Source organism: Cetorhinus maximus, chromosome 2, assembly GCF_964194155.1.
Source record: "Cetorhinus maximus chromosome 2, sCetMax3.hap1.1, whole genome shotgun sequence".
In the NCBI taxonomy this organism is placed as follows: Eukaryota; Metazoa; Chordata; class Chondrichthyes; order Lamniformes; family Cetorhinidae; genus Cetorhinus; species Cetorhinus maximus.
The window spans coordinates 164,914,991-164,942,501 of NC_135880.1; the positions used below are offsets into that span (position 1 = coordinate 164,914,991).

Below are 27,511 nucleotides of genomic sequence, written 5' to 3' on the forward strand. Positions count from 1 at the left end.
CATCACTTGTTAACAATAAAGGTTTTTTTAAACAAACAGGCCTTCAGGTTTTGAAGCCAGGAAAGTAAACAAGTTGCTCAGCTACAGACCCAGACTCTATCTAGTTAGGTACAGTGGAAAGAGTGGTTTTCACTGTTGCCAAGATTCAGAGTTAATCTCAGTAGCACAAACAAACATTGTTTAGAGTCAATTTCCACTATTTATGCTAGGGAGAACATTCTGCTAACTAATGAGCTTTCTCTGCTACTACAAAACTTACAATTGACTCAAGTATTGTCCAATTCACCTTAATGTCAATATACAGACAGTTTAACTTCTTCAATGTCTAGCATAAGTTTGCCTTCTTTGTCCTATCTTTTGAAATTTGAAAAGTTACTAGGACAGTACAAATAATCTTGCTTTTATTTGTACAGTTAACATTGACAAAATGGCATTTGAAACAGCAATGAAAAACAAGTACAACAACAATATTTAAACATTTCAGAGCAAATATAGGAAGATCCCAAACAAATTTTACAGAAGCCAGGCTTATCAATAAAAGTTGATTGAAGATATTCTATGTTTGACAAATAGTGTTTAGAGTACAATATGTTCATTATGTTAACCAGAAAATAGATTGGAGCTCACACTGCCCACAGGTGGTTATGAGATATGTATATTCACAAATTAATTGGTGAATTAACCATTTTTTATGTTTCTTCTGGAGATGAGCTGAAATTTAGCTTTCCAATTACCCCGGCACAGAAACAAAAAAATTGGAGCCTTTTAGTTGAGCTCTGCACTGTATGTTCAGAGCGGCAAACAACAGACGGGTGGGGGGAGAGAGACGCAATAGAGACTCTTGGCTCACCAACTTGCTTACCGATCACTTTTTAACAATTAAATATAATTAAATATCCCAAGGTGCTTCACAGGAGCATATAAAACAAAGTATGACACTGAGCCACAAAGAGATATGTCTGGTACCAAAAGCTTGCTCAAACTGGTAGGTTTTAAGGAGTGTCTGAAAGGAGGAAAGTGAGGTACAGAGGTGGAGAGGTGTAGGGGAAGGTATTCCAGAGCTTGGGCCTAGGCAACTGAAGGTACTGCCATCAATGGTGGAGTGATTAAAATTGGAGGTGCGAAAGAGGCTAGAATCAAAGGAACACAGGTATCTGTGGGTTGTGGGGTTGGAGGAGATTACAGGGCCAGGGAGGCACAAGGTCATAGAGAGATCCGAAAACAAGGATGAGAATTTTAAAATCAAGATGTTGCTTGATCCAAGGGTAATGTTAGTCAGCGAGCAGAAGTGATAGGTGAACAGGGCTTGGTGCGAGGCAAGACATGGCCAGCAGAATTTTGGATAGCGTCAAATATAAGGAGGGTTGAATGTGAGAGACCAGCCAGAAGTGCATTGGAATAGTCAAGTCTAGAGGTAAAGGTATGAATGAAGATTTCAGTAGCAGACGAGCCGAGACAGGGGCAAGGTAGGGCAATATTACGGAGGTGGAAATAGACAGTCTTAGAGATGGCATGAACACAAGGTCGGAAGTTCATCTTGGGATCAACGTGACAAGGTTGCGAACTGACTGGCTTAATCCCAGGCTATTCCCAGGGAATGGGATGGAGGCAGTAGCTAGGGAGGGGAGTTTGGAGGGGGGTGGGGGAAAAGCAATGGCTTCAGTTTTCCCAATATTTAGTTGGAGAAAATTTCTGCTCATCCAGTAATTGATGTCAGATATGCAGTCTGATCATTTTTCAACAGTGGAGAAGTCGAGAGAGGTGATGGTGTGGTAGAGTCGGGTGCCACCAGTGCACACGTGAAAACTAACACTGTACCTTTGCATGTTGTCAGGAGCGACATGTAGATGAGAAAGAGGAGACAGCCAAGGATAGATCCTTGGGGTGCACCAGAGGTAGTGATGCAGGAGGAGCAAATATCATGCAAATAATTGCCAGCTATGATTAGATAGGTACGAATGTAACCAGGTGAGAATAGTCCCATCTAGCTGGGTGACACTGGAGAGGCCTTGGAAGAGGATGGTGCAGTCAAACCTGTCAAAAGCTGCAGACCAGACAAGAAGGATGATGTGGTAAAATTTACCTTTGTCACAGCCACATAGGACCAGGTGATTAAATGGGAAAATTCAGAAAAGTAGTCAACTAAGCTCTTCACTGTAATAACGCCTGCACGTATCATAAGGTCCCTTTTTACCTTTGCCATTTTACCTTTCAGCAGCCTAAGAATCTATATATCATTGTCAGCTAAAACACATTCGCCACCTTTTTCCATGACTTCTCCAAAAGTTAACAGCTAAAGATTTGTAGTATCTACATGATGAATAGTGAACTATCTCAAATGTTTAATCCAGTGGATAGGTGGATTCAAATATAACACCATCAGCACACAACAGTCACAATCATAGCTGCGTAAGTCTTCATCAGGCTGGCAAATATGCAGGTTAATTTAAAAAAAAACCTTGCAGGTAAAATGACAATAATTGAACTGTTCATTTCTCAACACTGTGCTTACATTTCTGATTCACATGACATACACTACATGCCAGCCATGTACAAAAAAGTCAAATGTCAGCAGTGACTATAGTGTAGCTGCTCGGCTGACAGCTTAGTAACAGTCCAGACTCTCCCATATCATCACATCACAAGGATAACCCTTTGCAGATCTTTTTTAAATATTTCAGCAAGGGCAGACACATGGCAAATAAATTTAATGCAGGGAAGTATGAAGTGATGCACTTTGAAATGAAAATGAAGACAGACTACTGTATATAAATTTTTAAAAATTAAAATGGTACAATTTTAAAGAGGTTGAACGAACAGAAACACCTTAGCGTTCACATACACAAATTTATGAAGGTGGCCGCTGGAAAGGCTATTGATAAAACATAAGGAATGCTTGGTTTTATGAATAGAGACAGGGTACAAAAACCAGTGAATTATAGTAAACCTTTATAAAACACTAGTTAGGCCCCAGCTGGATTATTGTGTCCAATTCTGTGTTCTCATCCTGGTAGAGACCAGCCCTGTTTAATTATTTGTTCGAAACCCAAAACCCAGGTATTTACTAGAAGAATGAAGCCACAAGGTTCACGGTTTAGACAAAAAGAATTTTACAGCACAAAAAAAAATGAATACTAATAAGAACACTATCTTAAATAGTCACTTACATTAAAGATATTAAAAATACAATAAACACATATCTGTACTTTAAAATCGAACTTTACTCAACTTTCCTTCTACACCCATTTAACTTATACAGCCCTCCCACCCACCCTCCAATAAATTCAAGTCAGATACTTACCAGAAATTGGAAGGTTAACCACTTATCAGAATACTGCTTTGAAGATTCATATAACGATTGAGATTTCTTGGGTCTTCCGCTTACTTCTGGCAAGGTTTGCCCTTCAAATCTCCTCCACCTGTCCCATTGTTGTAGACTCCCAGTTCAACACAGGCATCACTAGAGTCTTAAGTGTTACCATCTCAGGTCAGAACTCTCCTAGTTCTAATATTCTTCAACGCTGTAGTCTTGTATCTAGAAAACTGTCATCTCAGCTTGGCCATCCCCCAAAATCCAACTCACTGTTAGGAGACCTTCAGTTAACAAGGGGTGTAATTCTTTTAGCCAGCACACCTAAATTTCAACTGAACTCCGCTTGAAAGTGATGATTTCCTGCAGCAATTGTGTTCTAAACTAAAACCCTGCTCAAGACCACCAGAGACACATCCACAAACTACTCACTCCTACAATTAACTTCTTGCTGACCGTTTTTCTATTGTTTCTCTTGCCGGCAACTTGGTCACATGATCACTTACAGGAATCCAGGTGCTTTACAAGAAATCTTTCAGATAAACCTAGCTCTTAAGGGGCAATCACCCCAACATAAAGCATAGTTTTTCCCCCTCAAACAAACATGGCCTATCACAATCAGCATCATACTTTAAAAAGGATGTTTAGGTCTTCGATAGGATGCACATTAAGGCCTTGGAGAGGGTGCAGAGAAGATTTAATCGGATGGTACCAGGGATGCAAATAAGGTTATAGAGAAATTCTTTATTGGAGTTCAAAACAATAAGGGGTTTTGATACAGTAGATACGGAGAAAATGTTTGCACTGGAAGGAGGGTTGATTACCAGAACACACAGATTTAAGATACTTTGCAAAAAAGCTAGAGGGCAGATGAGGCAAAAAATGTTTCTAGAAGTTATTACCTGGAATGCAATCACTATAAAGGTGGTGGAAGATGATCCAACAGTAACCTCAAAGGAGAACTGGATGTGCACTTGAAAAGGAAAATTTTACAAAGCTATGAAGGAAGGGCAGGGAAAGGGTCTAATAGGATACCTCTTTCAAACAGCCAGCATAGACATGAGGGCTAAATGGCTTCCTCTGTGCTTTACAAGTCTGTAAGGTTTTATCTCAATCATTCTTGGTATAATTCTCTTCCCGAGTCAAACTCTATCACTGCTTGCTTGTCCCAACTATCTGCTCCTATCACTGCTTGCTTGTCCCAACAAACCCCCCCCTCCCCCTTAAACCAGCTTATATTTCACCCCTTTCCTATTTCTACTTAGTTCTGTTGAAGGGTCATGAGGACTCGAAACGTCAACTTTGTTCTTCTCCGCCGATGCTGCCAGACCTGCTGAGTTTTTCCAGGTATTTCTGTTTTTGTTTTGTCCACAAAGTCACATTATTTCCTGCCCCAGTCTGATTGGCATATTGTATGTTGATAAACTTTATCCCTCCCACTCTTAAATCTGCCGTCATCACCCTCTCCTCAAAAAGCCAACTTTTGACCTCTACCTCTTGTAAACAATTGACCTATCTCCAATAGCCCTGTCCTTGCCAAAGCCCTTGAACGTATTGGCATTTCCCAAATCCACATCAATCTTTCCAGGAACTCCATGTTTGAATTCCTCCAACCAAGTTTCCACCCCTACCAGTACCGAAATGGCTCTTATCAAAGTCACAACAGCTTAAATTTATATAGTGCTTTTAAGGTAACGATAGGTCTCAAGGTGCTTCACAGGAGCATCATAAAACAAGTATGACACTAAACCACAAAGGACATTAGGTCAATGACCAAAAGCTTTCTCAAAGCTGGTTTTAAGAAGCATCTTAAAAAGAAAAAAGCGATTAAATGAAAGCCTACATGACTATGACAAGATAAACTTCCCCTCATCCTTCTTGACCTGTCTGCAGCCTTTGACACGGATGACCACACCATCCTATTCGAATGTCCCTTCATCGTCATGTAGCTGGGTGAGGCTGCTCTTACTTTATCATAGCCAATTGCAATGGTTTATCTTGCCACTATCTATCCTTCTCCCCTACCCATTTCTCATCAACATGATACCCTTTGGCAACAACATCCAAACACAGCATTATTTTTCACACGTATACTGATGACCGTCAACTCTGCCTCACCACCACTTTTCTCGACTCCTTCAATGTTGCTAAATTATCAGGCTGCTTGTCCAATATCCAGTACTGGATAAGGAGAAGTTTCCTCCAATTAAATACAAGACAAACTGAAGTCATTGTCTTCGGTCCCGTTTCCTGGCTACTGACTTCATCCCTTTCCCTACAATAACCTTGGTGTCAATATTTGACCTTAAGCGGAGCTTCCTACCACATATTTGCGCCATCATGAAAATCGCCACATTTCCACCTCTAACATCATTTGACTTCGCCTGTCTCAGCTCATCTGCTGCCAAAATCCTCATCCACACCTTGCATCTAGATTTGATTACTACTGCTTACTCCTGGCTGGTCACCCACATTATGCCCTCTGTAAACTTGAGTCACTCAAACTTCTTCTGCCCATGTCTTAACTTGTCTTATCTTAACCTAGTCCCTCCCGTTCACCTATCTGCCCCTGTGCTCCCTTACTTACACTGACTCCCGGTCAAGCGACATCTTGATTTTAAATTCTCGCTTTTGCTTTCAAATCCCTCTATGGCTTTGTTCCTCCCTACCCCTGCAATTTCCTCCAGCCCCACAACCCCCTGCTATATCTGTGCCTCTCTTATTCTGGCCTCCTGAACATGCCGATTTTAATCATTCCACCACTGGTGGCCGCACCTTCAGTTGCCTAGGCCCCAAGCTTTGGAATACCTTCCCTACACCTCACTTTCCTCCTTTAACACACTTCTTAAAACTTGACTCTTTGACCAAACTTTTGATCATCTGACCCAATATCTCCTTATGTGGCTCAGTGTCATATTTCATAATGCTCCTGTAAAAGCGCCTTAGGACATTTTATGTTAAATATGCTATATGCTATACAGATATAAGTTGTTGTAATGCACGCAGTTGAGAAAGTGAGGAAACCAGGCTACTACATAAGAATATATCGCTTTGGATATGTGTTTACTATTTCTCAGGTTCATAGTTCGAGTGTGTCTAAACAAAGTATTAAAATAACAGGAAGCAATAAGGAACAATAGCAAGCAGGAATTTAAAGGCAAACAGTCTCCTAAACAAGTGAGTTTGAGTGTCAAGACATAACTATAGCCTTTCAAAAACTATTTATGTTCCAGTGTGTTTGGTTATGTCAACAGGAAATGAAACTTTAGTATTCAGAAGTTAAAATATACTAAACTAGTTCACTAATATCTTCCTCATGTTGGGATTGGAGAAAAGCAAATTTCATTTCTGTACTTGGTTTCAAATTACACAAATTCCAAAAGCTCAAAAATGACCAAGAATCGCATACTGCTAATTCATACAAGATAAAGTCATCTGTTGACTCCAAAACAGTGTCATAAGTATTAAAAGTTTCACATCAGCAATTCAACATTGTGAACTCCTGATCACAGTCAGGCCAAAAATGCACATCGTGCAATTCTTTAAAAAAAGAGGCGGGGGAATGGAGATAGGAAGGATAAATCATGCCAGGCTGCTCAAAGACATAGTTATTATCAAAGCACAAGTATGTGATGATATACTAGCTGATGAATTTTGCAATATTTTTGCCAGATGATGGGAAAAAGAGACAAATCTGCACAATTTTACTTAAGCAATGGATCAATCACAAAATCATCTAATATGCAAAAGTGTAAGCAGTGAAACTGATCTTCTGAAAATGCATGAATTGGACAAAGGCGAATTGGCAACCTAACATACACCACGTCTTGTAACAGGGCTGTGCTTTGTTGTTGCCCATTTGCTGATGACTAATTTCAGCCTCGAAGTGTCATATTCCCTGCAATCAGCCTGAACTATGTGCAATAAAACCTGATCTCAGTACTGCATTGTCATTCAGTGTATCACATATCCTTGCTACACTGGCACACTTACATCAGTTTTTCCCCCTCAGAAAATTAGTGGCAATATAACAAATGAATTCCAAATTGGTTGTTCATTCATTGGTGTCATCATCTTCCCAGAAAGTTGGTTCCCATAGGCCTCCACCTGTCTGTCCTGTACTGCCCTTACACATTCTACATAGGTCAACCTCATCCAGTCCACTATATCCACCATCCATTTTCTGCTGTTTCCCTTTCCTACGTTTTCCAGCAATCTTTCCTTGCAATAATTGTCTCTGTCTACACTGCTTTAATGATATGAACAAAATATTATATCTGTGTTATGCGCCAATTTTCCTCTTTTCTCAAGCCTTTTTCAGCATTTCCTCATTAGTCGGTCTGTGTAGGATATGTAGAACAACCTCCTATATGCCCATATCTCGACTGCATTCAGCTTATCAATTGCCTGTTTGTTTCCATGTCTCTGAGGCATATAACAGATGACAAAATATAGCAACTAAACCTTCTTTTCCTAGGTTCAGTTTCTTTGATGTTAACAGGTCTTTCAATCTTTTTTAAAATTTGTCCACGCGATATGGGAGTCACTGGCTAGGCCAGCATTTATTGCTCATCCCTAAATGCCCTCTGAACAAGGGCAATTAAGAGTCAACCACATTATTGCGAATCTGGAGTCACATGTAGGCCAGACCAGGTAAGGACAGCGGATTTCCTTCCCTAAAGGGCATTAGTGAATGTCATGAAGAGATATTAAATAATGTTATTGGAAATTACTTTAAATTGGTACTATTTTATTTTGTTGTTGGAAGAGGTGAAGTTCAAAGGGCCTGGTAATACAATGAGAATTTACATAATGAGAAACCACCAAGCCTCCAGAGGTTTTTCATACAAGTTAAATTAAACATTTATTAATTTTATAAAGTATTAAACACATACACACCTACAAATTACTACCATAATAACTATTAAACTAATCCCCAAATTAATCACTCCCAGTAAATATCTTCACCAAGGCAACAACAACCCATTGACTTTAAACAGACACCAGGCAAAGCATATTTTATCTTGCAAATTCAAAACGAGGTTCCTTTCAATTTGTTTCCTTTGCAGACAGCTGTAGGCTTACAGGCGTTTAGATATCACATGCATCTGACTTCCACACAAAACCTTCCCCATGAAGGTAAATTCTCACTGTATTACCAGGCCCTTTGAACTCCATCTCTTCTAACAATAAAACCCCTTTCATATTGCACATCTAAAATAGCTTCCAATAACATTATATACATTAATATCTCTTCATAACAGTGAACCAGATGGGTTTTTACAACAATTGACAATGGTTTCATGGTCATCATTAGGCTCAATTCCAGATTTTTTAAACATGTCTTTCATTCTGACAAAGCTGGTCTTGGCTATCTCAATTTTCCTTCGGATCGCACAATCACTTCTCCCGTCGTCTGTGATAGGTATGTGTATCTATTCACTAATTCCCGGACTTATCCATTTACTTCATTTTTCACTTCCAGGGTTAGGTCTCCACTTATCACCATCGTCTTGGTCTTCTTCATATTCATTCTTGATTCATGCTCCACACACCTTGCTTTCACTTTGTTTACAATTTTCAATAGTGCCTTTTCTGACTCTATAATCAGTACATCGTGATCTACATATCTCAAGTTTTTGAAATTTAGCCCACCAATGTTGCAACCTGGTGCATCTCCTAGTAGTAAATTGGCACAAAACATTCATCATACCCACTCAAGATACTGCTTTCAATGTGGAATGAATACTGACACATATTCTGGCAGCAAACTAAACATCCAAATCTGCACAAAATCTACAACCTCTCCCCAAACCAGTGTCCCATTGCCTATTAGTGACTCGGTATTTTAAACACAATTTTAATGAGGAGTTTAACTTGTTTTAAATAAAGCTACCCAAGAGTGTCTTTATGCTTTGACAGATATGCATCAGCCACCCATCACAGGAGTAAAGCCTACTAGACCAAGTTTTATGGAAATACCCTACTAGGTAGGCATATGAGAATATCACATCCCTGAAGAGATGGGCAATGTTTAGGTGGTATCCTTCTCAGTCAAGTAAAACCCCAGGATCTACAATATTGTACCCGTTTTCTTTTTTAACCTGAAGTTAAACTGAAGCTAAACATTACTTATATGCAATGTCACCACTGTTTTCATATGCAAAAACATAATTCCTTAGAACCTATCAAGCTAGACTGTAGTCCAAATTTGAGGCAGGAAGGGTGTGGAATGAAAAATTAACATCCTTTGGATTTTGTGCAATTTGTAGGATTTATTTACATAGCACTACAGGAATTCACCAAGGCTCCTTAGACAGCACCTTCCACCCCACGACCACTACCATCTAGAAGGACAAGTGCAACAGATAGATGGGAACACCACCACCTGAAGTCTTCCAAGTCACTCACCATCCTGACTTGGAAATATATCGCCGGGTCAAAATCCTGGACCTCCCTTCCTAACAGCACTATGGGTGTACCTACACCACATAGACTGCAGTGGTTCAAGACGGCAGCTCACCACCATCTTCTTTTGGCCTGGTTAGGGGGTTGGAGTTTAAAAATAGGGAAGTCTTGTTACAACTGTATAGGGTACTGGTGAGGATGCACCTGGAGTGCTGAGTACAGTTTTGGTCCCCATATTTAAGAAAGGATATACTGGCATAGGAGGCAGTTCCAAAGAGGTTCACTAGGCTGATTCCTGGGATGAAGAGGTTGAATTATCAAGAACGGCTAAACAGGTTAGGCCTTTACCCATTAGAGTTTAGATGAATGAGGGGTGATCTTATTGAAACGTACAAGATTCTGAGGGGGCTTGACAGGTTAGATGTTGAGAAGATGTTTCCATGAGTGGGGGAATCTCGTACTAGTGGACATAGTTACAAAATAAGGGGGCACTAATTTAAAACTGAGATGCGAAGGAATTTCTTTTCTCAAAGGGTAATGAATGTCTGGAATTCTCTACCCCAGAGAGTTGTGGAGGCTAGATCACAAAGTAATTAAAGTGAAGGTAGATAGATTTTTGAAATATCGGGGAGTTGAGGGTTATAAGGAGCTGGCACGAAAAGAGGAGTTGAGGCCTGGGGCAGATCAGCCATGATCTTATTGAATGGCGGGGCAGGCCTGAGGGGCCAAATGGTCTGCTCCTATTTATGTTATGTTCTCAAGGGCAACTAGGGATGGGCAATAAATGCTGGCCCAGCCAGCGAAGCTCACATCCAGTGAATGAATAATAAAAAAAATTCTTCATGGCCTGGAAAGGTAGGTAGGAGCACTGGCTTGAGGGAGTAACTGAGAATGTAGGCTATTAAAGCTGAGTTTACAAACATTATTGATTCTATATCAATACTCTTTTTAAACAGTATCTCATTTTAAGTTAAACTTGTAACCAAGATTGTGCATGGAGATAATTATGCACCTTAATGCATACCAGATATGAAGAATCAAAGGTTTACATGTGGATAGAATAGAAGTTTTCTACTTGCAATACTGTTTCAAGCAAGAGAGATGCTTAGCCCAAATTATTGCATCATTAGCCTCACCACAGTGTTGCCCACATCTCCATGAAGGCCCTTCTCAAAACATAGTTCTTTAAGTTTTTGGTCATCCTTCCTTCTTTGTCCAGGTGTCCATATTTTGTCTGATCATGCCATGGTTATGCACCTTGGTACACTGTTCTACAAATGCACTACTGTTTTCTTCTCTTCCACCTTTCAATGATGCCAGAGACGGATGAATGACAGCCCATTGTACAGTAAGCTTCACTTCTGTTGCTGGCAGCCCTGCAATTACCAAAACTTCACAATATAGTCTTTTCAATGTTTGAGTGGTCCTCTGCAGACAGCTAGGTTCCTTGACAATTCCTGAACTCCAATCTCTAAGTCATAGGTTGAACTACAAGTTCTGAATCAGCATGGGCACAAGTAGGTCCCACAGCATTGTCAATGCAGAAATGTAAAGTGGTTGTAGTCATTAAACCTGAATTACACCACCCACCCCACTCAACTCTGATCAATTATTGCAAAATGCAGAAATACTTCAAGATAAAAGGTCTTAAGGCTTTGCAAATGTTTCCATAAGCAAGTTGTGCCCGACATAATCACATATACAGAATTTTTCAACTCAGCAATTTAAAGAAATACTATGATAAACAAGACAGATGGAATTGCTTGCCAAACTTGCACAATAAACCTGGCCTGAACATAAAAGCATTAATACCACTTAAAACTAGTTACACTGATTTTGCATAAAATTAATGAGAATCAATTATTTTTACTTACGGATTACAAATATATAAGTTTCCTACATAGCAGATAGATTTTTAAGACATCATGCCAAATGGCATGCAACTTTCTAAACTGTGGAACGGCAACTGCTTGTATTTACATAGCACCTTTAATGTAATAGAACATCTTAAGGCAGTTCACAGGAGCGGTGCAGAGGATAATTTGAACCGAGCCACATTAGGCAATATTGGGGCAGAAGGCCAAAAGTTGGGTCAAAGAGATAGGTCTTACGGAGTGTCAGAGAGAGGGAGAAGTTTAAGAAAGGAATTCCAGAACTTGAGAGCCTTGGTAGCTGATGGTACCCTCACCAATTGTACAGTAATTAAAATTGAGGATGCTCAAGAAGGCAGAACTAAATGAGTGCAAAATCTCCAAGGGCTGTGGAACTGGAGAAGATTATAGAGATAGGGAGGAGGCCAGGCCATGCTGAAAACAACTTTGAGAATTTAAAATAAAGGCCTTGTTTAAATGGGAGTTAATATAGGACAGCAAGCACAGGGGTGATGGGTGAAAGAGACCTGATGCAAGTACAGTCACAGGCAACATAGTTTAGAGAGGAAAGATTGTGGGAGGTTGGTCAGGAATGGATTGGAATAGTTAATTTTAGAGACAACAAAGGCCTGGATGGGGGCTTTAGCAGCAAAGAAGTGAGGCAGGAGCTGAGTCAGGCGATGTTACAGAGGTGAAAATAGGTGGGCCTTATGATATGTCGTTGGAAGTTCATCTTGGGGTCAAAAATGGCACCTAGGTTTCTAACAGCCTGGTTCAGTTTCAGACAACTTCCTGTTGGTAGCTAGGGAACCAACTCTGTGGTGGGGACCAAACACAATAACTTCTGAATATCTAATAGGAGGACATTTCTGCTCATCCAGTACATACAGACTAGGAGCAGGAGTAGGCCACTCAGCCCTTAAAGCTTGCTCCACCATTCAACAAGATAATGGTTGACCTGGTTATAACCTCCTGCCTACCCCCGATAACCTTTCACTCCCTTGTTAATCAAGAATCTATCTACCGCTGCCTCAAAAATATTCAAACTCTGCTTCCACTGCCTTTTGAAGAAGAGTTCCAGAGACTCATGACCCTCTGGGAGAAAAAAAAATTCTCATGTGTCTTAAATGAGCGACCCCTTATTTTTAAAGAGTGACCCCTAGTTCTAGATTCTCACATCAAAGAAGGCAGAATGTCACATCCACTATATCAAGATTTCTCAGGATCTTAAAGGTTTCGATCAAGTCACATTTTAACTCTTCTAAATTCCAGTGGATACAAGCCTAACCCGTCCAGCCTTTCCTCATAAGACAACCTGCCCATTCCTGGTGTTAGCGTAGTAAACCTTCTCTGAACTGCTTCTAGCGCATTTACATCTTTCCTTAAATAAGGAGACCAATACTGTACACAGTACTCCAAAAGTGGTCTCACCAGTACCCTGTGTACTGAAGCATAACCTCCCTACTTTTGTATTCAATTTCCCTCACAATAAACAATAACATTCTATTAGTTTTCCTAATTATTGCTGTACCTGCATACTAGCCTTTTGTGATTCAAAGGACATCCAGATCCCTCTGAATCTCAGAGCTCTGCAATCTCTCACTATTCAGATAATGTGCACCTTTATTCTTCCTGCCAAATGGACAATTTCACATTTGTCCACATTATGCTCCATTTGCCAGGTCTTTGTCCACTTACTTAATCTATGTCACTTTGTAGCCTTCTTACGTCCTGTTCACAATTTACTTTCCTACCTTTGTGTCGTCAGGAACCATACTATCTGTCCCTTCATCCAAGTCATTTACATAAATTGTAAAAGGTTGAGGCCCCAGCACTGATCTCTGTGCACACCACTCATTACATCCCAACCAGAAAAAGACCCAGTTATGGCTGCCCTCTGTTTCCTGTTAGTTGGCCAACCTTCTATCCATGCCAATATATCACCCCCTACACAATGAGCTTTTATTTTCTGCAATAATCTTTGATGTGGCACCTTATCAAGTGCCTTCTGGAAATCTAACTATGGTACATCCACCAGTTCCCCTTTATCCACAGCACATGTGACTCCTTCAAAGAACTCCAATGAATTGGTTAAACATGATTTCCCTTTCACAAAACCATGTTGACACTGCCTGATTGCCTTAAACTTTTCTAAGTGCCTGCTATAACATCTTTAATAGCTTCTAACATTTTCCCTATGAAAAATGTTAAGCTATCTGGCCTGTAGCTTCCTGCTTTCTGTTTACTGAATGTCAGACATGCAGCCTGGTAACTCAGTGGCACTGGAGGAGTTGAGAGGTGGTAGCATGGACAGCAGACATGCAAATACTGTGCTTTCAGATGATGATGCCGAGGGCCAGCATGTAGATGAGAAATCAAAATCAATCCGGTTTAAATGTTGCAATAAAATGGTGATAGGAGGGGGGCCGGGGTCAAGGAAAGATCCTTGTAAGACACCAGAGGTAACACTGCGGGAGTGGGATTAGAAGCCATTGCAGGTGATACTCTGGCCATGATTAGATAGATAAAGAATAGATTAAACCAAGTGCAGTCCCACCCAGCTAGACAATGGTGAAAACTCACTGGAGGAGGATGTTCTGTCCAACTGTATTCAAGGCTGCTTCAGACCAAGAAGAATGAAGGGGGACAGCTTTTGTTACAGTCACACAGGATGTTATTTATGGCTTTGATCAGAGCTGTTTCGTTACTGTAGCTGGGGCGGAAACTTGATTGGAGGATTTCAAACATGGAGGTCCAGGAGAGGTGGGCACAAATTTGGGTGGTACCAACTCATTTGAGGACTTTGTAGAGGCAAGAGAGAACAGAGAGGTTGGTTTTTTGAGGAGGCATGATGACAGCAGATTTGGAGAAGAGTGAACAGTACCTGAAGAGAGAGAACCATTAACAATACCAGCTAAAATGGGGACCAGAAAGGTAAGTTGGGGGGGGGGGTCAGCAGTTTAGTGGGAATAAGGTCATGGGAGTAGGAGGTGGGTCCCATGGACAAGATGAGCTAGGAAAGGGACGAGGGGGAAATAGGAGAGAAACAGGAGAAAGATGCGAGTTCAGGGTTCAGGCAGGGGAAGTAATCGTTTGAGGAAACTTGGCCTGGTGAGCTAGGGGGAGGAAAGTGATGCATGCAGCTGATCGGATGGTCTCAATCTTAGCGACAAAAGAAACCCTGGGCTCCTACCACTTGTTGGAGGTGAGGATGGAGGATGGAGGGGTTTAAGACAACAGTCTGCAGGAAGAGAAACGAAGCCAGGACTTGCCTTTGCATCCCCAGCTGAGGTGGAATAATGAGCAATTTTAACAGATGAAAGCAGGACCCAATGGGGCTTTCTGCTGTCCAGCCAGATCTGGCAGTGAATGGAATCCACCATTTCCCAAACCCCACAATCCATTTGCTAAAGGTGTAGGTTTATGTTGGAACCTGGCTCCACATGCAGTTGTACAACACTACCTTGTCTAACTAGCCAATCTTCATGAAAAAGCCCACTATCAGTATCTGATAAGCAGAGCCGTACCACAGCCAAGACTGATCCTGTCTTCCTCCGACACCCAGAAACATACACTTTTGAGAAGCTGCCTGATAGTGATCATTGAACTGATAAGACCCTCTCCCTCCATCAAATGGAAGGAAGGTAAAACAAGCCTACATTTCTGCTTCTGATAGTTCTCGAAAGAGCATTCCAGGAAACTGAATCCTTAAACAGTGAGGATGAGAATGGGTTCAGCTCTGTAATAATTAAACAGCTTACACATGAAATGGACAATTGAATAAAATACTGGGGGGCTGCCAGCACAGAATAAGCACCTTCCAGAAGGGGAGGGGAAGAAAAGAAAGTGGGGGTGGTAATGAAAATAAATTGGGGCTACCAAACATTTCAGAGAATGCAGTTCATCAGATTAAATTCCAATCTAAATTGTAACCAAATCCATATCAACAGTTCATTGGAGTAAAGAGGGCAGCTAAACCTTCTTACACAATTGAGCTAAGCCGACACTTGGGTTGACACTATTACCAATTGTTAAAGCCTCAAGCACGTAATACTACTCACAAATTTCTTATCTTTAACTTTGCATTGCTCTAAAAATTGTTGAAAAGCTACCTTTTGTTTTTATAGTAAAATGATATGTAAAACTAAGCCTTAGGGAAAGAATTGTAGAGCATAGGGTCTAGGCACCTGAATATACAGCCAGCAGTAATAGTTCGAAGGAAATCGGGGGTGTGCAAGAGACTAGAATTGGAGGAGCACAGAGAAGTTTGTAGGACTGGTGGAGATTAGAGAGAAGGGGTGAGTGGCGAGGCTGTTGGAAAGATTTGATAAGAATTTACAAGTTGTGGTGTTGCTGGAGTAGGAGGCCAATATAAGTCAGTCGGCAGGGGTGGATGATGGATGAGCATGACCTGGTTTGAGTTAGAATTTGGGCAGCAAGGTTTTGGATGAGCTTGAGTATAACCTTGCAATCCATGACTTCGTTTTACTTTCTAGAACTCTAGCTAATCCCCATCTCTGTTTCTCACTTGGCTGTAGTTGATACCATTGCATCTGGCACCTGATGTGAAATTGCCTTCAACTGTCTAATCCCTATGCTCTGAATTCCCTCCCTAAACATTGCTACCTCTTCGTTTGAAATCATTGTTTAAGACCTAACTCTGGGTCATCTATCCTAAAGTCTTTTTTATGGGACTCTTGTCAAATTTTGCCTGATGGCACTCTTATGAAGTGCCTTGGGACATTTTACCTCAGTAAAAGGTGCCAAATAAATGCAACTTGTTATACAAATTACAGTATAGATATTTGTATTTATGGAACAGAGTATGTACCACAGTAGTTAAGGATGAAGACCACCATATATCATCTCAGGGTAACGAGAGATTGAACTAATATGAGACCTTGTCAGTCACCACATCATTAGAACAAATTTGAAAAAGGAACATCCTTAAGCTGAACCACCTATCTCAATGCTCTCAAGTTTGACAACTAAAGTTGCTTATAACTGAAGGTCACAGCATGGAACAGGTAGTTGAACCCAAACATGAAACAAGGTTCTCAGGAGGACTTGATAAGGTTGACTCCGAGGGACTGCTTCCCCTGGCTGGAAAGTCTAGAACTAGTGCATAGAGAGTCAAGACTCAGGAAAAGGCCATTTACGACTGAAAAAAATTCACCTAATCTCAGTCAGAGTGTTGTAAAACTTTGGGATCCTCTATCCCAGAAGGCTGTGGATACTCAGTAGCTGAGTTCCTTCAAGACTAAGATCAATAGATTTTTGGGTGCTAAGTGAATCAAGGGATATGATTTACTGAATGACAGAGCATGACCATCTCCAACAAGAGAGAATCCAACAATTGCCCCTTGATGGTCAATGGCATTTCTATCACCAAATCCCTCACTATCAACATCCTGGGGGTTACCATTGACCAGAAACTGAACTGGACTAGCCATATAAATATTGTGGCTACAAGAGCAGATCAGAGGCTAGGAATTGTGTGATGAGTAACTCATTTCCTGACTCTCCAAAGCCTGTCCACCATCTACAAGGCACAAGTCAGGAGTGTGATGGAATACTCCCCACTTACCTGGATGAGCACAGCTCGCATAACACTCAAGAAGCTTGGCACCATCCAAGACAAAGCAGCCCACTTGATTGGCACCACATCCACTCCTACCACCACCAATGCACAGTAGCAACAGTGTGTACCGCCCACAATATGCACTGCAGGAATTAACCAAGGCTCCTTCAACAGCACCTTCCAAACCCACGACCACTACCAACTAGAAGGACAAGGGCAGCAAATTGATGGGAACACTACCACCTGAAGTATCTCTCCAAGTCACTCACCATCCTGACTTGGAAATATATCACTGTTCCTTCACTGTCGCTGGGTCAAAATCCTGGAACTCCCTTCCTAACAGCACTGTGGGCGCGCCTATACCACATGAACTGCAGCGGTACAAGACAGCAGCTCACCATCACCTCCTCAAGGGCAACTAGGGATGGGCAATGAATGCTGGCCCAGCCAGCGAAGCCCTCATCCCGAGAATGAATATTAAAAAAGGGCTTGAGGGATTGAATAGCCTTCTCCTATTTCTCATGTTCTTCAGTGCCCCTTCTAAATTGTACTGAGCTGGTGACTGTAAAACACCAAAGCATTATTTTAATCTTTCTCACCATTTGATTGGTCTTATGATACAATTTACTATGTTTTCTGCAAAGACTTAAATGAAGTGGTAGGTTACTATCTGGTAGATTGCTCCCAAAGCTGCAAAACTATTATCAGCAATTACTTAATCAGCACATATTCTTCTATTTTTGTAATTAGCAAAGTATTACTGGTGGAATGTTAATTGCGAGATTCTATCACCAACTGTGACATGCTGCAGTTTTGATCTTATTAACACTTTATCAAATCTCTGGAGCTTCTATTAACATAAACTGCTTACATTCCAGTGAAAAACTATTAGCAACAGATATCAGCTTCTTGATTCAGTTGATGGCATTCTTGAGCATCTCAGGTGTATCTCTCTTTGTAAGAGGAGTCATATAAAGTTGCTAGAAATAGTAGTAAGCCTGAGGATTGGGAGCAGCAAAGGAAGACCAAGAGGGGAAAAATAGAGTATGAGAGTAAACTTGCCAGGAACATAAAATCAGACTATAAAAGCTTCTATAAGTATTTAAAAAGAAAAATATCAGTGAAGACAAAGGTAGGTCCCTTACAGTCCAAAATGGAAGAATTTATAATAGAGAACAAGGAAATGGCAGATCAATTAAACAACCACTTTAGTTCTGTCTTCATGGGTCTAGTGAAAAGGAGCCATTGAAGGAAATTAGTATTAGTAAAAAAAGAGTGCTGGAGAAATTAATGGAACTGAAAACCAATAAATCCCCAGGGCCTAATAATCTACATCCCAGGGTACTAAAGGAAGTGGCCATGGAACTAGCGGATGCGTTGGTTGTCACCTTCCAAAATTCAGACCTGGCAGATTGGAGGGTGGAAAATGTAACCCCACTATTTGAAAGAGGAGGGAGGCAGCAAACAGGGAATTACAGATCAATTAGCCTAATATCAGTAGTAGGGAAAATGCTACAGTCTATTATAATGGATGTGATAACAGGACACTTAGAAAATATCAATGGGGTTAGACAAAGTCAACAATGGATTTATGAAAAGGAAATTATGTTTGACAAACCTACTGGAGCTTTTTTTTTTGAGGGTGTAACCAGTAGAATAGATAAGGGAGGACCAGTGGATGTGGTGTATTTGGATTTTCAGAACGCTTTTGATAAAGTCCCACATAAGAGGCTAGTGTGCAAAATTAAAGCACATGGGATTGGGGGTAATATATTGGCATGGATCGAGAATTGGTTAACAGACAGGAAACAGAGAATAGGAATAATGGGTCTTTTTCAGAGTGGCAGGCAGTGACTAGTGGGGTACTGCAGAGATCAGTGCTTGGGCCCCAGCTATTCACAATGATTTGGATGAAGGAACCAAATGTAATATTTCCAAGTTTGCTGATGACACAAAACTAAATGGGAATGTAAAGAGGCTTCAAGGTGATTTAGACAAGTTGAGTGAGGGAGAAAATACATGGCAGATGCAGTATAACGTGGATAAGTGTGAAGTTATTCACTTCGGTAAGAAAAACAGAATGGCAGGGTATTGTTTAAATGGTGATAGATTGGAAAATGTTGATGTACAAAGGGATCTGGTTGTCCTTGTACACCAGTCACTAATAGCAAGCATGCAGGTGCAGCAAGCAGTTAGGAAGGCAAATGGTATGCTGGCCTTCATTGTAAGAGGATTTGAGTACAGGAGCAAGGATATCTTACTGCAGCCGTACAGCGCCTTGGTGAGACCACAGCTGGATTATTGTGCGCAGTTTTGGTCTCCTTACTTAAGAAAGGATATACTTGCCATAGAGGAAGTGCAGCAAAGGTTTACCAGACTAATTCCTGGGATGACAGAATTGTCGTATGAGGAGAGATTGGGTTGATTAAGCCCGTATTAACTGGAGTTAAGAAGAATGAGAGGGATCTAATTGAAACGTATAAAATTCCGACAGGGCTGGACAGACTGGATGCAGGGATGATATTTCCTCTGGCTGGGAGGAGGGTCTAGAACAAGGGGTCATAGTCTCAGGATACGGAGTAGGCCATTTAGGACTGAGATGAGGGGAAATTTCTTCATTCAGAGGGCGGTGAACCTGTGGAATTCTCTACCAAAGGCGGCTGCAGAGGCCAAGTCACTGAACATATCCAAGAATGAAATAGATAGATTTCTAGACTCTAAATACATTAAGGGGTATATAGGGAGAGTGCAGGAATATGGAGTTGAACATACAAACATATGAAGGGGGAGTAGGCCATTCAGCCCCTCGAGCTTGCTCCGCCATTTAATAAGATCCTGGTTGATTTGATAGTAACCTGAAATCTGCATCCCACCTACCCCCCGATAACCTATCACCCCCTTGCTGCTTACCAAGGATCTAGCCACCTCTGCCTTAAAAATATTCAAAGACTGCTTCCATCACCCTTCCAGGAAAAGAGTTCCAAAGGAAGAGACAGAGGATCAGCCATGATCATATTGAATGGTGGAGCAGGCTCGAAAGGCCAACTGACCTACTCCTGCTCCTATTTTCTATGTTTCTATGCTTGTGGGTTCAAGCGTCTTTTGAACACATAATAGAGACTGACACTATGGTACAGCACTGACAACCTTTCTGCCTACTCAAGTAGATGTAAAGTGTTCAAAGGTACTATTCAAAGTGCAGGGAATTTTCCTGATTTTATAGCTCAACCAGCAACAGCAAAGAAACACAAATCAATACATTGCTATTCATAGGTCCTTGCTGTGCACCAATTGAGCCATTTATTCTTTGTAAAATTCAACAACATACAAGGCTCAAAAAAGCAAATGAGAGGATGGGGTGGGAGAGAGTACATGATAGAGAGATTTAAATGCAATGTAAAAAGAAAATGCTGGAAATACTCAGCAGGTCAGCAATCTGCAGAGAAAGAAACAGAGTTAATGTTTCAAGTCAATGACATTTTATCAACTTAAAATATTAACTGTTTCTCTCTCCACAGGTGCTCCCTGACCTGCTGGAAATAGTCAGCATTTTGTCTAGATTTCAGCTTTACACTACTCAGTATTTATATGCAAGCTATTTCTGTCAATCTTTTCATCACAACACAAGCTGTCACAAGCTTACCACTGGACACTCTACAATGCTGAATGCTGTTCCCAAGGCTGCAAAAAGCCCATTTATATTCTGGGCAGTTTCCATAGCAAAAGATCAACGTATGAACTGTATATCTGTATACCACTATATACATAATGATTTTTGAAGTTGACACTAGTGACTATGGTCCAATAGTTTTCTTCTTTAATTATTTCATAAATGAAAAAAACAAATAGAAGGAGTAGGCCATTTGGCCTCTTGAGCCTGCTCTGCTCCACCATTTAATAAGGTCTTGGCTGATCCATAACCTGAACTCCAGTTTTCCACCAGATCCCCTCAAGAGTCCAAAAATCTGATCAATCTCAGTCTTCAGTAAACTCAACGAATGAATATCCACAGCCACATTTATGTAATTCAGCAGACACTGCCATAAAACCATTCTGGTGCAAATGAGCAAGAATTTATAATACTATTTGGAGGTGACATGGTGAGTTATTTCTAATATTAAGTTGGCACACTTTTGTTGAATGGTAATGTATAAAGTCCAGTAAATCACATGCAATTTAGCTTGTCCAGAATTGGGTTTATAAGGAAGTCTTATGGCACAGTGGGGGCATCTCTACCTCTGGGCCAGAAGCTCTAGGTTCAAGTCTCACTCCAGGACTTGATGGCCAAGCAAGGTGTGTTCATTATGTGGCCAAACAGGTTGATTATCAGCCTGTAAATCCTTCCAATACGCCTGATGGCAGGCAGTAAGAGTGGGTGTGTTTACTGGTCAGCCATACTGCAGAAGGCAACAGCAAACCATTGCAGTACTTTGCAAAGCAAAATCATGGACCAATTCAACATAAGTCCATGGTCACGAATACCTTCAGAGCATGGTACCTGGAGGAGGAGAATTGGGTCTGCTTTGATACTTATTCAATGCAAACTGCAGGGCAGTGGGAGGACTGCCGGAAAGTGTGGTGGAGGGAGGTTCAATTGATGCAAGCAATAGGGAATTAGACTGTTGTTTGAAAAGGAAGAACATGCAGGATTATGGGGAGAAGGTAGGAGAATGGCACTAAGTAAAGTGCCCATTTGGAGAGCCGGTGCAAACACAATTGGCTGAATGGCTTTCTCTTGTGCTGTGAAATTTCTGTGATAACCAACACAAGCAATTCAATTGATATTTCTGCTTTCTGAAACAATATATCTTACACAAACTACCAAACAAAAGTCTAAGCATTTTATCTAGCTGATCCAGAATGTAAACAAAGGAGAAATGGTAATATAACTAAAATGCTATTACAAACGCAACATACCACAACTATTCAGGACAATTAATAGCATTTTTCCTTTCCTTGGAAGTTAGCAAGGCTGCACTTATTGCCAAGAATGCAACATTAGACCATCTGTCGCAAATCACAGGCATGAGATATAAAAGTATTGAACCACATATCAGGTTCACTGCAATTAAAAGACACGTATTTATATAGTACCTTCCATGACCTCAGGACTTTCCAGCCAATGAAGCTTTGCCGTTATTGCAAGCATAGGAAACATTTACCACCAGAATCATAATTATCCTGCCCAGAGAGACATCCAACTCACAAGTACAAGCAAAACTGCCACACTACTGAGAAACAAGGAAGGAACAGCCTAGTGGCAGCAACATTTTTTCCCCCATTGCATTCATCCTCTGTTATTAAGCTCTTCAAAAAGCTGGCAGAAGAATCATTCCAGATCATTTTGGCTGCAACCAGCCTGTGGTTCTATAATGGTAACTTAAGTCAAAAAAAAGTTTAAACCACAAAGGTGTTGAAAATACAAATCAAATTCACAATATCAACAATGAATTAAAACATCATGATTTTGACCATTAGCAGATAGTTATCTAGCTGAGTTGAGATTGCTGAGCTTACACCCAAGATATTGTTAAACTGAACAGCACAGAATCTCAGCACAATTCTATGATCTGCGTGACACAGTGCCAAGAGTACGTCATGCTTTTAAAATGAGGTACCAAAACTTCAAAACATTGTTACAGTACTCTCAAACTTTTTTCTTTAAAAAGCAAACTTGTGTGTGTGCTAAACAGACCAATCGTTTAACTTTTAAGATTAAGCATCAAAATACACACAACGGGTGGAGTCTTATCTGCCACTCGGAGGAGGCTTTGAAGGCAGAAGGGAGGGGAATTTGTGAAAGTTGCATGACAGGTTATCTACCCGACAGTTCCTGCTTCCACGTGATCTTGGCAAAGGTGGGTTCAGAACAGCAATAGCTATCTACCCGGAAGAGACAGGTAGCCAATTATTGGCAATTAAGTGCCCATTTGGGTACAGAATAGTCAGCTTTTGCTGACTATTCTGGAGGCTGGTAAAAATCAATCCAACACGAGGCTCTTGAGGGCACCCTCACTGCCTCGTTCCTGGAGGGTTACCTCCTCTCCACAATGATGGTCTTGCAGCTGTGGCCATACTTGCTGCTTCGCTCCTACATCGGCAGCACCCAATTCTCCTGGCTGCTGGATGCCCACAGCCTCATGTGATCCAAATGGCCCTCCCACCTGCAGAGCCCATCCACTGTCCCTAATCGGTTGAGGCTTTTGGAGGTGGTCTCTTAACTGACTGCCTCCAAAAAGATCATGCAGGTTGGCGGGACTCGAACAACATCGGGGTCAGGACCCACATATGGTCCCAATGTCTGAGAATCTAAGGTGGTAAAACTTTGCCCTATATTACAGCTGTTAAAATCAATCCGATACCCAGCCTCTCTAGGGTAAAATTATGTATTTTTCAAATTGTGCTTGCCTTTACCAATTGGCTAGCATGCATAATACAGTTACATAATATTGCATCTCCTGTTGCTCCCAGGTGGTATGAAGCATGCGGCATGATTTGTGATTTTTACTGCAGTCCTGCACTATGACCCCAGAACCTGTTTCCACTCTATCTTTGTTAGCCTATCACCATGACTAGGAATCTCCAAATCAACTTGTTGCTGCTGCAACATAGCACTGTTATGTGTTATATACAAATGTAGAAAAGTCCCTATGGTGCTTTATGGAAAAGAGGGAGGGAAAAGATGATTATTGTGCAGCATGGAGAGAAAAATTAGCATTAGAACTTGGCTATAAAGGTTTTAAAAGGAAAGAAAAGCGGAAATGTGAAGAGGAGAAGGCATGTTGAGGGGGGAGGAGTGAGGGGAGGAGTTCCAGCCAAGGGAGCTGAAAGATCTGCTAAGATCTGCAGCAGAAGGATGGGAGGGTGCATTTGTTCAAGGGCCAAAGAGGTTGGAAAGGTTGCATAGATAGGTGCAACAGTGGCAAGAAGGAATCTGTAAAGGACAAATATTTTAAATTTAATATCCCCATTTTACTGATTCTTAGGCTTGAGGTTCAGAATGCTTCCCAATTAAACATTGGCGTGGACGCAGGAAGAGAAGACATTCTGAGAAATTATCTGGCTATAGATAAGAATAGAACCAGGTGAGTGCAATCACACACAGTTGGACAATGGAGGAGGGGCTCTGGAGGATATTTCAGCCAACTGTGCCAAAAGCTGCATGCAGGTTGAGAAAGACAATGGGGGAAGTTTACCTTTGTCACAGGAACAGAGGATGTCATTTGTGACTTTGATAAGAACCGCTTTAGTAGTAGCAGGGGCAAAAATCTGATTGGAGGGAATCAGACGTGGGGTTCCAAGAAAGACGGATGTGGATTTGAGGGGCAATGACATGTTCAAGGATTTTGGAGAGGAAGGGGAGGTTAGAGATGTCGTGGAAGTTTGTAAGGGCTGAGGAGTCAAAGGTGGGCTTTCTGAGGAGGTAGCAGCTTTCAAGGAGAGGTCATGAAAGAAGATAGGAGAGAAACTAGAGAAAAATGCAGGTTCAGGTCTATAGGAAACGTTTGACATGGTGAGCAATTGGGAAAAATATGTGGAGGCAGCTGAACGGATGGTCTCGTTCTTAGTGACAAGAGTCCATGTGCTCCCTGCAACTGATTTTGAGGCGAGAGTAAATCAGGCAGGGAATGACTATTAAGGAGAGACAGAGAATGTAGTCATAAAAGAAGCCAGGGTTATTGTTGTATTTGATGATGATTTTGGAACAGTGAGCAGTTCTAACAGAGGAGAGTGGAGCCCAGCATTGCTCCAACTTGATCTGGTGACTAATGGATAAAATAATTTTGTGTCAAGCCTATGCCCTGTGGGCTTGGGTGAGTGAAGATGGGGGCCGTATCAGGGGATGAGAGCACCAAAAGCAGAGGTGAGGGAGTGACTGAGCAGCTTGGTAGCTGTCAAGGTGAGTTTGAAATTTACATACTGAAGATATGATAACTGTTTATTATCAGTATAACAATAATAGTACACCAAACAATACAATCAGGTACCAATATCATCTCCTTCACAAAAAAACCCACACAAACATGTATATACACAACGGACAGATATGAAGGCAGCAACAGATCTCTCGGTTCTGATGATATCTAAATTTCTCAAGGTTCAGACTTGGATTGACAATGTCACCTCCATGCATTGCCGTGAACTATAGCTGTGCATTACGCTGCCAGAACACACACCGGCTGTTATTCTCAAGACTATTTCAGAGAGAACATAATCAGCCAGTTACAAATCTGCAAAACAAGAGGAGAGAAGCCATTTTAACACTTAAAACCCATGCTTGGTGTTTGACTACTTAATCCCGTTTGGACAGTCTTCTCGCACTCTGGGAGCGAAATTTTAGCGAGAGATCTAAGCGGGGTTGGAGTTGCCAATCACCCAAAGTCATTTACAAAAGGGTCAGAGTAGACAGTCTGGAGAGATCATGTCAACAGGATATTCCTTCTACTAAAATAAAAAGCACAGCGCATCTTTAAAACACCTCAGGTCCCCGCACACAAACCTTTTCACTCGGTTTTAAATAGACTTTGGCAACATCCCCAGACTCTGAAGATTTGACTGGACTCCAGTGACAACTCAGTGCAGGGAGAAAAGGTGGGGGGCGGAAAGAGAGCTGGATTTAGCACTCCATTGGGTTCTCACCGGTGGAAAACAGACCTTATAGTGTATATATACACACGCGCATATATATATATATAATACACACGCACATATTGTTGGGATTAGGATGGTGCAGATGCTGTTCTACTCACCCTGCTGTACCACAGGCTGATCTGCGTCTGCGACAAGAGTGCGAATACCAGTCTCCGCGAGTCGGACTGGATGTAAAACGGTTTCTCCGAACCCTTGAGGGGACACAGGAGCCGCCGGGGCCAGCCGCTCAGGAAATACATGGCTGACTGCGAGCCGCCGGCTCCGGCCCGCTAGCCGCTCTCCACAAAGACTCCCTCTCTCCGCCTCTCGGTCTCAACACAAACACGGGGCTCCAGTCCCTCACTGAGACCCGGGAGGGGGGAGGGCGCTGAACAGCCTCCCCCCCGGGGGTAGGCTTGCCGGGGCGGCGGTTCACCAGCGACTGGAGCCGCCGGCGAAGGCGACGCGATGTAGCCCGCCGTTCACCCAGGCTCCGGAGTCCAGCTGCCTCCCGCCCGCCATCTTGTCTCCGGCTGATGACGCGGCGCCGGAGGGGAGGGGGCGGGACGTCCAGAGGGGGCGGGGGCGGGGATGGAGGGGGTAGGGGGGGGAGTGGTGGAGAGAGCGAGAGAGAGCCCGGATGTTGGACATCTGCAAAATCCGGAGTGCAGGTCTCCTCCTCCACTCCTCACGGCGGATCAGGGATCGCAGGCAAGGGCACCCGGATGTCGGACATCCGCAAAACGTGGAGAGCGGTTCCTCCAGCAAACGGGAGCGGTTGGGAGGCGGAGCTCCCGCGGGCCTGAGGCAAAACTTGGGCAAGTTTCTTTTTAATTTTTTTTCATGGCATGCAAGCGTCGCTGGCAAGGTCAGCATTTGTTGCCCCTCCCTAATTGTCCATGAACTGAGTGGCTTGCTAGGCTATTTCAGAGGGCAGTTAAGAATCACGTTACCGTGCGTCTGGAGTCACACGCAGGCCAGACCAGGTAAGGATGGCAGATTTCCTTCTCTAAAGGGCATTAGTCAGCCAGGTGGGTTTTTTAACAACACCGTGACCGGGATTTTCTGGCCCCATCGCGGGCGAAGCGGCGCCCCAGCCAGAAGTCCATTGACTTGCGTTGGGACCAGAAGATCCCGGCGGCGGGCGGGTGCAGGAAATCCCGCCCTGCATCTCCTGCCAACGCGTGATGGCCGCCGATGCCTGTTTACGCACACGCAGAATCCTATGATGTCGTTTGCAGGAGACAGAAATCCACCCACATAAACGGCGACAGCTTCTTTTTGGCAGTCTTCAGACTTTTAATGATGAATCTTATTTTATTGTCCATGTATCCCCAAAATGATTTATATCACAAAAAAGACGCAACCAGCTGGACCTCTGAGCTAATTAAGTGGCCAGTGTGAAATTTCAAGCAATTCCACGCTTCCTGAGCCCCGTAATGGATGGGTAGTCGGGGCAAGGCCATTTCCCTACTTCGGTCTCTCCTGCTTTCTCTCTTCAGCCACAAGATTCCACCTTTAATAAGTTTCTAAAAAGACATCAATGTGATGTGTCATTTTAATTGGGGGTTAGGGTTGAGGATGGCTGGACAGAGTAGGTCCCATTCGTCCCTTGCTCTTTCCAGCCCGTATGGGATGTGATGTGGATGGAGGGGATTGTGAAAAATGTTAACTTGATGCTGCCAGCGTTGTAATATTTACAATTCCAGG

General features: G+C 42.1%; 1 protein-coding gene across 2 annotated transcripts in view; it reads right to left on the reverse strand.

The window, feature by feature from the left end:
- Positions 1-26,337, reverse strand: part of ric1 (RIC1 homolog, RAB6A GEF complex partner 1) — a 166,463-nt gene extending 140,126 nt beyond the window's left edge. For both annotated transcript variants that reach the window (XM_078570577.1, XM_078570576.1), the window contains exon 1: positions 25,921-26,337. In XM_078570577.1, coding sequence (XP_078426703.1) covers positions 25,921-26,061 — 141 coding nt within the window. In that variant the 5' untranslated portion in view covers positions 26,062-26,337. The remainder of the gene's footprint in view (positions 1-25,920) is intronic.
- Positions 26,338-27,511: the final 1,174 nt, after the last annotated feature.